The sequence below is a fragment of the Rhinolophus ferrumequinum genome, chromosome 16, assembly GCF_004115265.2.
Source record: "Rhinolophus ferrumequinum isolate MPI-CBG mRhiFer1 chromosome 16, mRhiFer1_v1.p, whole genome shotgun sequence".
Taxonomy (NCBI): Eukaryota; Metazoa; Chordata; class Mammalia; order Chiroptera; family Rhinolophidae; genus Rhinolophus; species Rhinolophus ferrumequinum.
In genome coordinates this window covers 14837501-14855443 of record NC_046299.1, presented here as the reverse complement: position 1 = coordinate 14855443, position 17943 = coordinate 14837501, and the positions used below count along the sequence as shown (strand labels likewise).

The 17943-nt window shown below is 44.0% G+C and overlaps 1 protein-coding gene across 36 annotated transcripts in view; it reads left to right on the top strand.

The window, feature by feature from the left end:
* TCF7L2 (transcription factor 7 like 2) overlaps positions 1-17943 on the top strand; it is a 193633-nt gene that overhangs the window by 11833 nt on the left and 163857 nt on the right. For 20 of the 36 annotated variants that reach the window (XM_033130032.1, XM_033130053.1, XM_033130034.1 and 17 more), the window contains exon 4: positions 1447-1515. The exons of the other annotated variants lie outside the window; for them this stretch is intronic. In XM_033130032.1, coding sequence (XP_032985923.1) covers positions 1447-1515 — 69 coding nt within the window. The remainder of the gene's footprint in view (positions 1-1446; positions 1516-17943) is intronic. 36 annotated transcript variants of the gene reach the window in all.

Genomic DNA, 17943 nt, shown 5'->3' with positions numbered 1-17943 from the left:
CAGTGTTTTTGTTTATTTGGAACAGATAAAATAAATGATCCCAAAACCCACTATCTGAAAATGTGGACTTACAGCTTTATCCCATGAGCAACATGGGTTTAGACTATTTTTAAAAATTTGATTATTACCGTGCTGTGTTTATTTTGAGCTGCTTCAAAAGTTCTTATGTGAATTTCTCCTCCCCCCTCCCTTTTCTTTTTATAAAAACCTGTGTGGACTAATTTTTCTGGTAGGGAGCGAGATGTAAAATAATTGGGTCTAAAACTCCCTGGCAGCCTAGAGTATGCTTTGCTATATGGAAGTACTCTGGTGATGGTAATGGAATAGTAGTCATGATAGAAATAGTTTGTTATATTAATAATAATACAGATCTGTGTTTGGCAACACAACTGATTGGCCTGTTTCTACGAGGGGGATGGGCAGCGATTTCTTAGGCCCATCCGATTTCTTTGTCATTTGTTTGTAAATGGCAAATTAAAATACATTTTCAGATATTGCTGAGATCCTTTAGTGATTGTTGTGTTGTTTATAAAAGATCAACCAGCAGATGGGGTTTGTTTTTCCAATTGGTCGGATCCCCAAATTAACAAGTCTTATTTGGGAGAAGAAGAATTTGGTGAGAAATCTTGGTATTCCTTTTTATTTGGGGATCCCCCCTTCTTTGATGGGGGATGTGTCGGGCTTCAGAGGAAAGGCCCAGGAGAGACTTCAGCTTTCCACTGTGGAGGGCCTGGGTGAACCAGGATGGACATTCACCCAGGGGCCACTGAATTGGTGGTCTTTGTTTGGAAAACTTGGTGGCTCTTTGGCAGTGGTTGGCACCCTCTTAGGGGAAGTGTGGATTCCTAGAGTGCGGGCTACAGAGCTGTCCTGGGCCGGATAGCTTAGTCATTGTGAAAGAATGTATAAGGCATTGGGTGGCCCCAGAATTCTGCCTGATACATTTGTTTTCCCCAAAATAGAATTGTGTTTGAGAGCGAGAGCCCAGTTGTTAGAACTGTGGGGGGCTTGTCTACCTGTGGCAGTCTTGTGGCTTCTCATAATCCTTTCTCTCACAGTCTTTTCCTCTGGCCTACATGTTGCAATTCTGATGACTTTTTGCAGCACAGTTAATTTTTCTGCAGCGTCCTGCTCAGCACACTGGCTTCCTTTATGTCTTAATGGGCATCCGTCTTTCCTTTTCATGTCTTTGATTCTCACTCCTGGCCCCCTTCCCCCTCCTTTTGTGCTTATCGAATAGGGCTTCATTTTTTTTTTTTTAAACTTTACCTTAGATTATTATGATCATCTTATCCATAGCAACAAATAAAAATACACAGGTCTTGATTGAATGCCAAGGCTGCAGTTCAATCTAGGAAGGTTTGTCTGCTATTCATAAACTGCTTAAGATGTTTTCTTGTAGTTTGTGACATAAGCAGAACGCTTTGATTTGGTTTCTTTCTACAGCTCCATTTTCAGTCCGGGAGCACACATTACTCTGCGTACAAAACGATTGAACACCAGATTGCAATTCAGGTAGGAAATGCAAGAGATCCTGAAGCTTGAATTGTCAATATGTAGGTCTCTTGTGTCTTTTATTCTTCACTCCTTTCCCTAACCTAGATGATGATGATGATGATGGTGGTGATGATGGTGATGTGGTGATGATGGTGATGGTGGTGATGGTGGTGATGATGGTGATGTGGTGATGGTGGTGAGGTGGTGATGATGGTGATGGTGATGGTGATGGTGGTGATGGTGGTGATGATGGTGATGGTGATGGTGATGATGGTGATGGTGGTGATGATGGTGATGGTGGTGATGGTGATGGTGATGTGGTGATAATGGTGATGGTGGTGATGGTGGTGATGGTGATGGTGGTGATGATGGTGATGGTGGTGATGGTGGTGATGGTGGTGATGATGGTGATGGTGGTGATGATGGTGATGGTGATGGTGATGATGGTGGTGGTGGTGCTGCCGGTGGTGGTGCTTGTGCTGCTGGTGCTGGTGCTGGTGGTGATGATGGTGGTGCTGGTGCTGGTGGTGATGCTGCTGCTGGTGGCGCTGGTGGTGCTGGTGCTGCAGGTGGTGGTGCTTGTGCTGGTGCTGTTGCTGGTGGTGCTGGTGCTCGTGGCGCTGCTGCTGCTGGTGCTGGTGGTGCTGCTGCTGCGGGTGGTGCTGGTGGTGATGATGGTGATGATGATGATTGATGATGATGGTGATGGTGATGATGATGGTGGTTGATTCATTGGGGGAGATGGAAAGCAAAGAAGAAACAAGAGCAGAAGGAATGCGGCTAAAATGATTTAAAGAAATGGAAAGAAAAAGAAGCCTGTGTTTTTTGTGAAGAGTTTCTTGTTCAGGCATAATGGGCACACAGACCCCACCAGCTTGGCTACTGTTTTTTCTTAGATTGGGAGTAAAATTGGGAGTAAAATGAGACTACAAAATGAACGGGAAGAATTGGGGGCGGGGGAATGGGAGAAGAGGCTGTGTGACAGCCAGAGAGTTGTTTCCGATGGATCAAAATCATGTTAAGTGGTGCTAAGAATATCACTTTTGACCTGATTGTCCTGAAATGTTGATTTCTCTTGGGCCTCTTGATATATGACACTAAAAGTGCTGGAAGGGAAAGGCGACAGATCCCAGCTTCTGATGAGTGTCCTGTTTCCTGCTCACGTAGTACTTCCATTCTCTTAAATCCAAAGGCTAAACAAATCATGGACTAATATAGACTCAAAGCTGAACTGATGCCAACAGAATGCAGTAGTGGAGGGAGAGCAGACTAATACGATTTTCGTCTGTCTGCCTGGCCTTGCCTGGCTTTGCCAGGATGGATGTACCTCATGGTATAACGGATGGTACTGAAACTACTTGTTTAACCCTTTGAAGGGAGGCTTTTGAAACAGGTGGTTGTGGTGTTAGTCTGGCCCCAGGGTCTTTCCTACTTGGCAGTTGTTATCTGTTGTTAAATGATTTACATTGTTGCACCACTCCCTTTCTTGTAGTTACCCTTGCCGATAACGTGTGTGTGTGTGTGTGTGTGTGTGTGTATGTGGTCTCATGGAACTGTAGCCACATCGCATCTTTAGCTCTGCTCTTTCAAATCAGCATCTTCCTGGATAAGACTATCAAATAGCCCTCTGACCCAGGTACATTGTGCATCCTTCCACCAGTGAAAAGTATCACTCGGCAGACATTTTTATTTGGTGGATCTGTAATATTTTTGTACTCATTTCAAGGCAACATTAACTTATTTAAAAAACTTTTCGATTACGTCTGCATGTACTGGCTGATCGGTGTGTGTATTGGAGGGGAAGGTGTGACCTTGACCCTCTACCCCCAAATATTTTCAAGACTGGTATCTTTAACTGGGCGCTGCAGTTGTTTTTGCTGGCACTTCCTGGTGGACCCTTCTCCCTTTTGATTCATGGCACAGTGAGTCTGGCTCCCAGAAAATGGTTTTGACTGGGCGACTCCATTAGGGACCATGCCCAAACCCTAACCCCCGATGAATGGATGGATGAACAGAGTGTCCTGAGGCCTACTACATCTCGCAGAGTGCTGGAAAATCCTGTTGCCCGGGGTGTGGGAATTGTTGAGCTTGAATAGCGTAGTGATCCCTATCTTGGTGTGGAAAGGCTGGCTGGGGCCATGTCACTGGGAGACCAGCCGAGACCGGACCAGCTGTTGTGTCTTTACACCCGTTGCTGAAGCGTCCCTTGTTAGGCCGAGCAGTTCGTCTTTTCTCCAAACCACCTGGCACGGTGCAGGCCATGTGAAGCTCTTTCTCAGGAGGAAGATGGAGTAAATTACAGAGCTCATTGTTTGAAGGACTGAAACCATTACTATCCCTCCATGAACAGGTAGTATTGTTCTCCCCGCTGCTATTTGCTGAGGCTTGATGCCCATGTGGGCAAACAGAGAGACATTTTATTAGAGACCCAGCACCGGCATGCTTTCAGTGTTCATTCTTTCCCATTCTCTGCTAGACCAGGATGAGGCCAAGCCAAATGGCAGCTCACTGTAATTCTAGTTTGATCATCAAAGGATAAATGGCAAAAAACAAAACAAAAGAAGCAATGGGAAAAAAGAGGAAACCTCAGACACACAAAAATTGTTCCCAAGGCATATGGTAGCTCAGCCACAATGTGGGGGTGAGAGGAGAGGATGGCACTGCTTTGGTGTGCAGTGGGACACACGTTCCCCTTCGCTCTGCTCTCCACTTTGAGGCTTAGATACGTGCTTGTCGGGGCACAGTTTTCTTCCTGGAAACTTAAAATGGTGTACCCTTAATAAATACTGTCTTTCAAAACGAGCGGAGCTTGTTGCTCTCCTAAGCTATATCCTAAAATAACCTCGAGTAGGGTAACGCCGTGTGTCACATGAGATTCCTGCCCCTTTCCCTTGCCACCCCTCCCGCCAGAGCTTGGCCAAGTCCACCGTTTATATGAATGGCCTCTGAGCAATCCCGTCGACATGTCATGTTCTTGTAACAGGTTTGGACGCAATACCAATTGCTGTGTTGGCATTTCCCCCCATTTTTAACAATCTCCTAACTCCTCTCAGTTTGGAAAAGATGAAAGTAACACAAATGACCATATTTCTCTTTCACTGGTTAACAGAGATATAAATGGAGTGAAATGTAAAAGGCGTTTTTTTTAGACAGTTATTTAACTATTGACTTCTACAGAGTTCTGTTGAAGTGCGATGTAAGTACAGCACGTGCTCAGATCTTTAGTGGAGGGGAGAATAATCTTTTACATGTGGCAAATCCATGAAAACATTTGCCAAATCAATAGAGTATAGAATGGGGTTGGAATACTTTTTCTGTAAAGAGCCAGATAGTAAATATATTAGGCTTGGTGGGCCATGCAGTCTCTATGGCAACTACTCAACTGTACCATTGTGATGCGAAAGCAGCCAAAAATAGTACCTAAAGGAATAGGTGTGGCTGTGTCCCAATAAAGCTTTATTTATAAAAACAGACAGTGGCTGGATGTTTTGGCCCACGGACTGTTGTTTCCTGGCCCCCGTTAATGTTACCAACTCCCCAGAGGTCTCTTTTGTTCCCTTCTCTTCCCAGTCATCTGACTTCCCCCACCTCCAACAAAGATTCTCACCATGGCTTAGTTTTTGTCTATCACAATGGATTAGTTTTGTCTATTTTTTAGCTTCTTAATAATGGAATTGTCCACAATGTACTGTCTCCTATCTGGCCCCCCTCAGCGTCATGTCTGTGAGTTTCATCCCGGTTATCGTGTGGAGTAATCATTTGCTCTTTTTCACAGCTGTGTAGTATTCCACACAGGACTATGCCACAATGCATGTATTTTTTCCTATGTTGTTGGATATTTGGATTACTTACAATTTTCTGCTGTTATGAATTAGTGCCTGGTAACATTCTCACTCACATCTGTTCCTACACAGGAGTGGACTTGGTGAGGCATAGTGTCATGTGTGTACTTAGCTTTGCATTGACCTTTTCAGAGAGACTTAACCACTGGATTTCAAGTGTTGCCATGGAAATGCACTTGCATCGCGGTTGTTAGGTATGTGAGTGATGCGAGCAGTAAGATAAGATGATTGTAGGTGTAATCAGAGGCCACTTTGCCCATGGTCCAGTGCAGGCCCCTTCATGTAGTGGTTTGGCGTCTGGCCCCAGCTCCTAGGAACTCTTGCCACCATCTCCACTAACCTGGGAGAGGTTTTGAGGCTGAATGCAGAGGTGGACCCACATTGCAGATGACTCCCGGGATGCCCTGCCCGTGACTGTGATAAATGTTTAGGCGTCTCTGTTGCCTCCCTGAAGAGAACTCTTCCAACACTCCTGCACTCATCACTATTCCAACCCCAAGAGCAGTGTTGTAATCAAGGTCAAGACCCACAGACGATGTTTCTCTTGGTTTTCAGTAGGGCTACTTCAGAACCAGTTAAGCCTTTGTTTTAAGAGTATTTTGGCCAAAGGTTGATGTTTTAACACCAAGTCAGATGTGATTTAGGAAAAAAAAACCCCTCCACACGCAGCAGAAACAAACTGAGTAGACCTTTCTTGGTTGTTTTTCTTTTAAGATGTGAAGTGGTTTGTGTGTGTGTGTTTATGTGTGTGTGTGTACACACTTGTGTGCGCGCGCAAAGACAACTAGGAGAGGTTCCAGAAGAAATGGACCATTTTATTTGTTTACACAGCTGAGTGCTGGAGACTTTGCAGTGGGTGTTGCTTTCTCTCGTCCTCAGGCGTGCACGTTTCCGTCTGAGCTGTACCAAAGCATACCCCTCTGCCTGGTCTTGGAACTCATCTGCCGTGATTCAGGAAGGCCTGGGAGACCACCCCTCCTTTCTGGAGCCGGGGTGAGAAGGATGGAGACTGGAGAGCATTCTTGCCCCATGTTGGCCCCTTAAATTGCCGGATGTGAATTTGACGTTTAGTCTTGTCCGTGTCTTTAAATTAAGATTCCTGAGGTGCTATGGCCTGGAGTCCATCTCTTTGCCCAAGTAGACCCTTAGTATAAATAGCCAGAGATTAGGACCAGTGGATATGACCAGGATGTTTTTGAGGGCTCCTGGCATTCTGCCAATTTATGTTTCTGATGATAGTCTCTTGTGTCTTCTCACAAGTTCCCTGGCCTTTCAGTTTTCATGAGGATTGGTTATCTTGGTTGAGGAGCAAATTTGGCCAAACCCCCAGAAGCAGATTCAGTTCTTAGTACAGTCACTTCCTCACTTTCCCTTTAGTCTCATGGCCAGACTTGTCTGAGGTTTCATGTCCTCTTTCCACAAAGAATGAAGTGTGTGTGTGTATGAGAGAGAGAGAGAGAGAGAGAGAGAGAGAGAGAGAGAGAGAGAGAGAGAGAGAGATCGTTTCACTAGAGTGGTTTGACAAAGCCTATGGATGCCAGTTAACTCATTTGAAATGTTCATTCATTTGGTACATTGGTTTTAGCCTAATTGTCTAATTTAAGTTCATACCTCAGAATGCTCATTCATTCATTCAAAAATATTTATTGTGCAGCTGCTATGTACCTGGAGAATTCATCAGTGAGCAAAACAGACAAAAGTCCCTTTCTCTCACTGAGCTTACATTCTAGTGATGTTTTAAATATAGATTTATAAGCACCCTACTCCCCTTGGTTTGATTGAATGGATTTTGGGTGCAGTCTGAGAGTTGCATTTGTAGTCAGGGTTCTGATTTTCAGTTTATTAAACTTTGAGAATTGCTGCCCTAGAGTCTTCTGAAATCAATCGATTGATCATTTATTGGCTATTCAGTCATTTTCACTTGCCGAATAAATATTGAGGGCTGGCCCAAGTATTTGATTGGGATAACTTCTCCTCATTGTGACTGAGAAACTAGACTGCCCTTAGGTTCTGGTGAACTTTTGAGGCCTTTCCTTCTCCATGGAATGTCAAGAAAGCTACTTTTTCAAGACTAAAGAAGAGGTGGTTGTTTATGAAAGAGCCATTTGGACAGTAATGTGCTTGGTCTTGCAGGTCAAAGGCAATAACAACAGTTGATAATAATAGCAGTTTCTGTTTATTGAATTCTCCCTATACATTGGGTCTGGTGTTAAGTGCTATATGTGAATTATTTATTGATTCTTCATAATAACATGGAAAGAAAGCCAAAAGGTATAGTTACTCTTAGCATGACCATTATGCCATTTTGTAAATGAGGAAACGGAGACACTGTTACTCGAGGGATTTTGTCTGAGATCAAGGATTAGGATTCAAACCCTGGCAGTCAGACTGGGGAGGGACTGCGTACATACGATATAGCCTTATGCTAACTACTGTCTGCTGAAAATAATGCTCAAGAGGACCTAGGGGCTTCCTACAGCTGTGGCGACCAACCAGCAATCTGAGCTGTATACAAAGGAATTACCTGGAGTAGCTCCAAAACACAGAATCTGGGTTTTACTCCTTGGAGAGTCCCATTCATTAGGATTAGGTCCGTGTTTCTTGTAAACTTGAGCAGGCATCACCTGAGGGCACCGGGAATGTTTGTTAGGATGAATACGGCAGCCTCATCCCGAGTTTCAGGTTCTGTAGGTCTGGGGGTGGGGGTGGGGGTGGGGGGATTGAGTGGGTCCTGATATTGGCATCTTTAACAAGTTTTCAGGCAACTTTGGTGTTCCTTCTCTGGCCGCAGCACTTTCAGAAGGGCTAGGGCAGTGGTTCCCAGCTCTGGCTGCAGGTTACAATCTCCTGGGGAGCATGAAAACTAGTGCTCAGGCCAGCTCTGCCCCCGCCACCCTGGGTTGGGATCTCTGGGGGGTGGAGTGTGGGCACCCCTGTTTCTAAAAAGCTTCCCAGGTGATTTTACTGTGCACATGGTGTTGAGGAGCACTAGTCTAGGGGATCCTGGACTCTGAACCCCTTCCCCATGCACTGGGTGATTATGTTCACGTAGTCAGCCTCCTTAGAGGATAACTGTTGTAAAGTCTTTCGTTTGTTTGTTTGCTTATTTTAGCTTGATTCTCTTTCCTTGGGGGAGAAAAGGCTGGTTATGTTCAGAGTTCTAAAGGATGTCTGTTGAATGGGTAGGAGTCTGTAGTATGAGAACATTGCAGTAAAAGGTGATCAGTGATGGTTCCTGTCCTGAGTTAGTACCAGTGAGAGAAGGTGGGAATCTGTTGTCATATATAAGAGATTATGGAGCCCTGACCCTCAGGGGGCTGGCAGCCTCATGCTGCGCACACTTTTGTGGCATGCTGAAATGCAAATTGGGATTGAGTAGTTTGGGGGAAGGGTGGGGGCTGAGATTCTGCATTTCTAACACCCCCAAAGGGTGCTGTTGTTTCAGGGCCCCAGACCTCTCTTGGGAGCAGAGCAAAGGTAGAGAGTCCATTTTGAAAGTCGAGGAAACAGGTGCAGAGAGGTGAATTGGTTTGTCCGAGGTCTCACAACTTGGTGGAAACAGGCCCAAGACAAGAATCCAGGAGTCCAGCTTGACTTCATGTCTGTCTTTCAAGATGACATTATTGTCTGAGCCAATAGCGGGTGCCTTGCATTGGCCAGATAAAATGAAACAATCTGGTTTTGCTGTTTTTACTTGTATCATTTTTTAAAACTTATATGTTCTAATAATTGTGTTTACATGAGTTGAGATTTTTGCATCTGTTCATTTTCCACCGTATTAAGGCACGTGGGGCCCAGCTTGCATGGTTTGTAAGAGGGCTGGTAAAGCTGCAAGCGAGTGTCTGGGACTCGTGCACTAGAACAACCGGAAAGAATGAAAACAACTGTTCCATCAGCCACATGTGTCCCCCTTATGGTCCACAGCAAGTGGTATAGAGGTCTGACCTGTGGAAGTCAGCTGGTTGTATTTTCTCAGTAACTCTATAAGTTTCTAAGTTGCGTTGAGAATCATGGAGCCATTTTGCTAAGCACGGAAATTTCTAAGTGGGCTGAATTTTGCAGGCTTATCAAGCTCAGCACTTAATTCGTTTCTGGAGTTGGGTTTGGTTGCATGGTATCAAATACTGGTTAAACAGATAAGTGTTTGCAATTTTTTTTTAAATGGTTTACCTTGAAATTTCAGCACACTCTTCAATTAAACCGAAATGACAGCCAACCATTATTTCCGAAGGTTCCACCAAAACCACTGGGTGGTTGGCAATGTGTTTAATAGTTAATGAATAATACACTGAAATTGAAAAAAAAAAACCCAAAAAGCTTAAAAGCAAGTACCTGTGCTATATATCTGTACAACATGTTATAAAAAGAAACATTAGAAGCAAATAAACATCTGTGGACTCTTTGAGGCATCTTCACAAATCCCCAGTTTGGGAGGGGTACAGCTAGAAAAACACTTGGTTCCACCGGATTCTCCACCTATTGAGGCCTGGACCGGAAATTGGCATGTCTTTCTCATTGGGTAGTAGTGGGGGCTGGATGAAATAGGATGGCTTCTTGCAGCGTTTTTCAACCTCAGCACTATTGACAGTTTGGGCTGGATAATTCTTGGTGGCCCAAGGGGAGCGTCCTGTGCTTTGCAGGATGTTTTTCTAGCACCATCCCTGGCCGCTACCCTCTCCATGCCATTAGCACCCAACAAAAATGTGACAACCCAAAATGTCATTAGGCCTTGCCAGATGTCCCCTGGGAGTCCACATTGCCCCTGGTTGAGAATCACTGGCTTAGTACAACCTTTTAAGGTGTGTGCCCTGCCACTGAGGCTGTAGTAACATTACCTTTGCAATTTTAAAGGGACCAGGTACAAGAGGAAGTGGGAGGTTCAGCTCATGCTTCTGGAATATATATAACCTAGGTTTGGGTCCCAGTTCTGCCAAGCCTCAGTTTCCTAATCTTGTAAAATGGGGATAATGGTAGTACCTGTTTCCAGAAAGTTGTTGGGAGACCTAATGAGATGGTGTGTAATGAGGTGCGCCCTGCAGTGATACATGGCAGAGTGCCTGATAATTACAAGCTGCCGTTTTTACCACAGAGGACTATGTGAAGTACTTGTTTGCAGATTTAGAATATGCTGTATCCGGACATGCATTGTATATTTTTTATTTCCTGTCAAGAACATCACACATGATAAATTTGATGACCTGGACTATCTTTGCTGGTGTAACAAAGATTTATGACTCCTGTTGGTTGCTGTTTGCATTTCTCTTATGTCACTTAAAAAATTCTGCCCAGTCCTTGTAACATTTGACGAGAATATCAGCCCTTCTGCGAGTGTGTCTTACTCATCTTTATATAGCGCTGTGCTTGGGACACAGGTGTAGAACAAGAGGTGTGAATGTGTTTAAATAATACATACTGTGGGCAGAAAGGGAACAGAGTACATAAGTGAGATTAGGGTTGGTGTGTATTAGAGGTAGCTTTTTTTTAAGATTTTATTGGGGAATAGGACTTTATTGGGGAACAGTGTGTACTTCCAGGACTTTTTTCCAAGTCAAGTTGTTGTCCTTTCAATCTTAGTTGTGGAGGCCGCAGCTCAGCTCCAGGTCCAGTTGCCGTTACTAGTTGCAGGGGGTGCAGCCCACCATCCCTTGCGGGAGTCCAACCGGCAACCTTGTGGTCGAGAGCCCGCGCTCCAACCAACTGAGCCATCCGGGAGGCTCAGCTCAAGGTGCCGTGTTCAATCTTAGTTGCAGGGGGCGCTGCCCACCATCCCTTGCGGGACTGGAGGAATTGAACTGACAACCTTGTGGTTGAGAGCCCACTGGCCCATGTGGAAATCGAACCAGCAGCCTTCGTAGTTAGGAGCACGGAGCTCCAACTGCCTGAGCCACCAGGCCGGCCCTAGAGTTAGCTTTTTGCATTTTTCTCGTAAGAGCCTCTCTCATAACATGAGAGGCCAATAATAATTTTTTTTTTTTTGGTTTTCATCCAGATAATTTGAAATAGACCTTCAGTCCCTTTGCTAACTTGATGTTCTTTCCCAGGTATCTCATTTTTAAATTCCAGTTCTGCTGTGTGTGAATTTGCACCCTGCTTGAATGACTATGGCGTTGCTCAAACAATGGGTTGGAGTGGTTTATATTTAGATGATTGTCTTCTAATTTTCAAAATGCTTGGAACTCAGTTTATTAAAAGCAATATTAGCTTTTTTTTTAATTTAAGTTTTATTTATTTATTTATTTATTTATTTATTTATTTATTTATTGAGGGGTGCAGCTCACAGTGGCCCATGTGGGGATTGAACTGGCAACCTTGGTGCTACTAGCACCACACTGTGGTTCTCTATTGAGCTAACTGGCCTATTTTTGTTTTTTAAATGAAAAAAGAAGCGTTACCCACTGGATTATAACATTTTCTCAGACTTTGACAATTGTCATTAATTCCTACAGGGGACTTCAGAAAAAGTAAACGTGTGTTTTCCTATTGGTGGGTGGAGTAAACTCATTCCTATCTGTTCCCAAACCGTGCGCCTCCCTGAATTTTGAGGTTGAGATGAGGCACCAGAATAAATAGCTTTGGTTGAAAATCAGAAATTGTCCAAGGCTTGAAAATGGATGTGTGCATGGTGCTAGCCTGTCCTGGGGGTGGGGGTGGGGGGAGCTAGTGGATTCTTTTCACCAGGGCTGTGGTGAGGCTGCTCTGTAGGGAAGACAGTCTTGTGTCAATAGTTTTTAAGTTGATTCAGAAAGCATTGTTGATGATTGAAATTGAAGAATTGTGAAGACAATTCATCTTGAGGAACAGAGAGCATTGAGTGTGAGACGGGCTGCTGGGAGCCGACATTGACATACGGGCCGTCATCAAACTAATTGTTGTTTGAATTACCTGTTATGATCCGATGACAAATCTGCCTTGCTCCTGCCACTGGAGCAGAAAATGTAGCTTGAATTGGCGTGACGTTAGCAAGTGTAAACTGTACTTCAACAAGATGGATAAACCCAATTATGGGGCAGACCTGTAGAGAGAAAATCCATTTAAATCTCGTAATGTTAAGCAGAGCTGTGTTTAATTCATTTGGACCAATTTGGGAATGATGTATGAGTGTTGGTGAACATTAGTCAAAGGGGGGACCACTTGGGGGAAAGGATGCGCTGGTGCTGTAAGCCACTCCGGGGAGGCAGCTGGGGTGTCGTCTCAGCAGCCTGCACTAATGGCGGGGAAAGGCAGAAATGACAAAACGATGTACTGACTGCTGCTGGGAGCGCAGCGCTGTGTAAATGAATCAATAAGGAAAACATATGAAGCAGAAATGAGAGGAGGTGTTTTTCCTAAATGCTATTGACAGTCCAAAATATAAAGGAAATTTGAGGTTTCTCTTCTGTGTTTCCAGCCCCTGATAACCTTTCTCGGTTTTTCCAAGCCTTGTAACTAGAGACCTAGAAAATTTTTTTTTTTTTTTTTTTTTTAATGAATTAAAAAGAGAGAGAGAAAGAAAAGGGACAGTTATATTTAAATTGATAATCTTGGGACCTTTGGTTCTCTGTTGGAAAGCAGTTAAGAGGGGATTATTCTGAAATATGTATCGTATGCATATTTGGAAGTTTGGAAGGTCTTGTCTATGTAATAAAAATTGCCATTTTTTAAATAGACATTGAGTGGTGGCCCAGCTTTGCAGGTAGCAGGTGCTCAATGTCTACTGGTTAGGTTAATGAAAACACTAAATTTTAGAGAAGTAACTTTCGGGGCTAGATACTGGTGTTGCCTGCACCTCAAGATCTGTCATTAAGATCTGTAAATACCTTATATCCCAGTTTCACCCAGAAGTTCGCATTACCAGGAATTTTATGATTTTGTGTAAAAATTTATGATTTCACTTTCTACTCCTGCTTCTATAGTGTTGGTTTTGCCAAGGATGTTCTTAGAAGACCCTCGTTTCCTTTTTATTTGGGGAGGAGCAGATAAAGGTACTGCATTGAGTACTTATTGTTTGGTTTTCCAGACAATGTGTAGGGGGTTTTGGTATGGGGGTTTTCTTTATTTTCCTTTGTGCAGTAGACTGGACTTGGAGACTTGTTGGAAGGAGAATTGAAAAGACTAGAGTGCAGAAAGTGCTTGGCAGTGGACAGCCAAGAAATCCATGATTGTGCACTCTTGCCCCCAGCACCCATAAATCTAACCATTGGGAGTGCTGAGTGTGAGTGAAGGTTAAAACCCTATGAGTCTTTTTTTTTCCAGTAATTGGGGTACAGTTCATTGTATGGGGTCATGGTGTACCTTTAGTGTCCATTCCAGGCAAATCTTTTTTTTCCCAGAGGCAAATTTGTTAGGAGTTTACTTTCTGGCGCTCTCCAACTTTCAACTCAGTTGAAGAAGCAATAAAAGGATGACAATAAAAAAATTAAAACTTTACAATAATGGTTCAGCATTGAATTCTGAGCATCCAAATATCCCAATCTAGTTTACCAGTAGAATCTAGGTAAAAACCACTTTGAGAACATTTAAACGACCATCTCCAGTAAAATCTGCCAGCACACTTAGCCCTCAGTTTGACCTAGCTGGTCGGTAGACCTCCAAATCAATTCAGAACAAGTAAGTAAGATAATTAAATGAACTTGGAGGAAACATTGAGATGTGCTCCTGAACCTGAAGATCTTTGCACTGAAGGGGAAGGTGCATCTCTTGCCTATGAGTTTTGGGGATGGGGGTGGGGATCTGTCTGGTTTGGCTTGAAAGTAGTTGTCAGACTTACACTTCTGAGAGTATAGACAGTGGGAGTTGGGCAGGCAGTGAGTACGAGGATTTCTGCAGAGCAGAATCTTAAAGAGAAGGAAACATCCACATTGTGGGTAGAAATGGCCGGTACGTGTTAGGGGTGAGTCTTTTCTGGGCCCTAGGAATGCTTGCTCGTGTTACAGCAGAGCGGAAACCTTCCAGTAATGTGTGCAGAGGGCATTTTATCCTTTTGATTAGATCCTCAGATATAAATATATAGCAAAAGACTTAGGGATATTTAAAATATGATACAGAAATGAAATAATAATGAGGTGATATTATCTCTTTAGCTTAAAATAAGTTATTTTCTGTGGAATTAAAAAAAATTAGCTTCCCTATGGTATCAAGTTCTAGATGTGGTCTGTATTGACATGGAATCTGTAAGAGTCATTTTAGGAGTTTCAGAAGTGAAAGTTCTGAACTTCATTTTTTATCCTTAAAATCAGAAACAAACCTCCCCCTTTCCCCTCTTGATCTTTCGTCGCTTAGTTTTTATTCTGGAGTCCAGTAGCTTTTATATCTTAATCATTGCTGAAGAAGCCACGAGTTTCCCTGTTAATTTAAAAAAACTCACCCAATGTATACAAACATTTTTCTTGTAAGAGAACTTAAAGGAAGTTTTGAAAACGCCCTAAACTGAAGGACATGTTTACCAAACCACCTGCTTTCTTTACGCACTCTATTTTATTTTGTGTGCGTGTGTGTGTGTGTGTGTGTGTGTTTTAAACTTGTCACTGATGTCACATTTTCATAATGGTGAGTGAAAGCAGATGACAAATGTCTCCCCACAGAAGACCTGATTTGTGAAGCCATTTGTTTCTGAAGAATTGGTGCTCAGGGCTTGAAATCTCGAGTGAGGAGAAGGCTGAATAATGTCATGTAGGCCTCTTGGAAGAGGACCTCACTCGCCTCCCCTCCCCCTCAGACCCCCCAAAAAAGCTGTGTTTTGCTTGAATGGCTTTTCAGGTGGGTTAAATTTGCCAGTTTCTCTCTATCAGAAGATAAATCCTATACATGCCCCACAAATGTGCTACTCCTGACATGATTTGGCCGCTGTAGAATAGTTTAGGAAAAGACCCAAGATAGTTGTTTTTATAGATTGGATTGGGCACCCCTGGCCTCCCCAGCTGTTGATTTACTACTAGTAAGTTGAGAGTCCTTTGGTGTTTCCTTCTTCCACCCTTACTGGAATTTTTGGCAAAGATGATCCAATGCAGGCCCCTGGTTTTGCATCGAAGTGAAGGGAACCTGACAGTGACTTACACGTGACGGGAACCGCTGATGTGACATGTAGAAAGTACACACACAAAACCACATACCACATGCAAAGCAGATAGGGTTTTGATTTCGGTCTCAGTGGTTCTGTTATCGTTTCTTTTTCATGAGAGTGGATTTTTATCTTTCGGTCTGACTTCTGGTTTGGTTCTTGGTTTGTTATTTTCATTTGCCATCACAGCTCCTGGGTTGGCTGCTCGGGAGCCAAAGGGTCCAGGGTTGCTGGCTGGTGGAGATCAGGAAAGGGAGCCCTAGGATGAATTCCCAAGTCATAGTAAGAGTGAAGATCTCGCGGAGGGTCCTGGTTCCCTGGCAAGCCGCTGTAGAGACATTGTTCCCGTCCTGAATCCTCAGCTGTCACACGCTCCCCCACCTGGGGTTTCTGCTTTCTTTTTGTGTGTTACTTATGTAATGCATCTAAGGACTATTCTGGGAACATTCAGACTGAGTTGTGATCTTTATGTTTTGTGTATTTCCCTATTCCCCTGCTTTCCTCTCACCTCCTTTGGCAGGAAATATTTTTTCCTCATTAACTAGTTTCCAGGTCACAATTTCCCTATAAAGTATGCACTTTATCTCAGTATTTGATTTCCACCACTTTTTTTTTCCTTTTACATAAAGTGGAAAACTTTAAATTGGGCAAAATACTTAATTGTTCTGTGCCTCCGTTTTCTCATCTGTGAAATACAGGTTTAATATCAGGACTGGTCTTCTCTGCAGGTTATTATGAGATTATGTGTGCGGGGTTTAGCCCAGTGCCTGGTACACAAGGCTTAACGGCGTTGCTCCTGTCACTGTCACCCTCAGCCCCAGGCAGAACGGGGCAGTTGGTCACCCTGACGGCACTTTTAACTACACTCTTGCCAAGTTGACAAGTTGGTGATATATTGTGTTGTGTATCTTTCGGAGCTTGCTTTCCTGTTCCTCCTTTCCCCTCCCCAAATAATCCGGTTTTGAGTTATTTCCCTTTAAGAGAGTAGGCCGAATCAGGAGGCCAGAATACCTTTTGAAGAGCGTTTAGGGTGAAAGAGCCTGTGTTGTGACATAATTTATCTCCCTGGGGAGGACAGACAAAAAACCCATTGGGGAGACTGGACTTAGAATTATTCAGCTTCTGATGGGCATGAAATTAGTGACAGCAAGACAGGCATTTGTGGCCTTTTCGTTGTAATGTCTGCTCTCTTCTTTGGTCGAATTTCTATTGCTTAGAACGTCATTAAAAAAAATAGATTTAAAAGGTATCCTTTTCGGTTCTTGAAAGGCAGGGGGCTGGCTCCTGGCTTTCGGACCTAACAACACTTCTTTCTTTATGAGGGCGTCTCGTTGGCCGCTGCAGTCTGGCTGCTGTTTGTCTGACGCTGTAATAAGCGTGTAACAGCCCCCTCCTCCTCCAATTTGCCTCAAAGACAAGTGACCTTAGTGGGTTACCAGGGACAAGAGAACTTTGGGACCTGTGATTGGAAGCTGACTGCTCTGGGGCCCCTGGATGCCAGAACCCATGTGAGGAAGGGCCACATTTCTGCTGTTGAGTCTGTGCCCGTCACCCAGGTCAGCTCACTAGAACTCTCCTGTGGGGCTCTCCGGGGCAGGACATCGGTTAGTGGACAGCAAACGCAGCGGGCCTGTTCACACTCACGTTGCAACCTGGACGACAGCGATGCGGTAAGGAGCTTGTCCACAGTGATGTATTCTCAGTGAAGTGACATCGATTCTCCCAGTCGACTTGACAGCAGCCCTTGTTTCTTTAACACCTCCTGGTTCTAGAAGGTACAGTTCAAAACTCCCTCATTTGCGGAAGGCCCATGTGGGTTTGTCTTTTTATTGCTATCTTTCTTTAGCTTTTCAGAGGATAAAATGAAAAGATGAAGTGAAATATGAGGAATCAGAAAGCAGTCTTAGTCAACAGACTTCTAAAATCCTCGCTCCTGTGTTTTTTTTTTTGGCTTTGGAAGGTGTAAAACAATAGATTAGTGTGATTATACCCTCCCACTCTACCACTCCCTCATAAAAAAAAAAAGGTCTTGTATTTCAGCAGGCTTTGTTAATCGGACAGCTACAGTATTTGTGTTGGCATTGGCCGTACCTTTGTAGCTGTCCAGGGGCCTTAGGCTGTGGAAGGTTCCTCCATTTTTCTTCCTGCTTCCACTGCACTATGTCCCGGGCATCCTGGTAGATGGCATAGCTTTCAGAAAGAGCAGAACAGTGCCGTGTCTTTTTTTTTTTTTTTTTAATTTTTTTATTGGGGAATATTGGGGAACAGTGTGTTTCTCCAGGGCTCATCAGCTCCAAGTTGTTGTCCTTCAATCTGGTTGTGGAGAACGCCGCTCAGCTCCAAGTCCAGTCACCGTTTTCAATCTTAGTTGCAGGGGGCACAGCCCACCATCCCATGTGGGAATTGAACCACCAACCTTGTTGTTGAGAGCTCCCGCTCTAACCAACTGAGCCATCTGGCCGCCCCTCCAGAAGCTCAGCGGCAGCTGATTGTCTTCAGTCTAGTTGTGGAGGGCACAGCTCACTGGCCCATGTGGGAATCGAACCAGCAACCCTGTTCAGAGCTCTC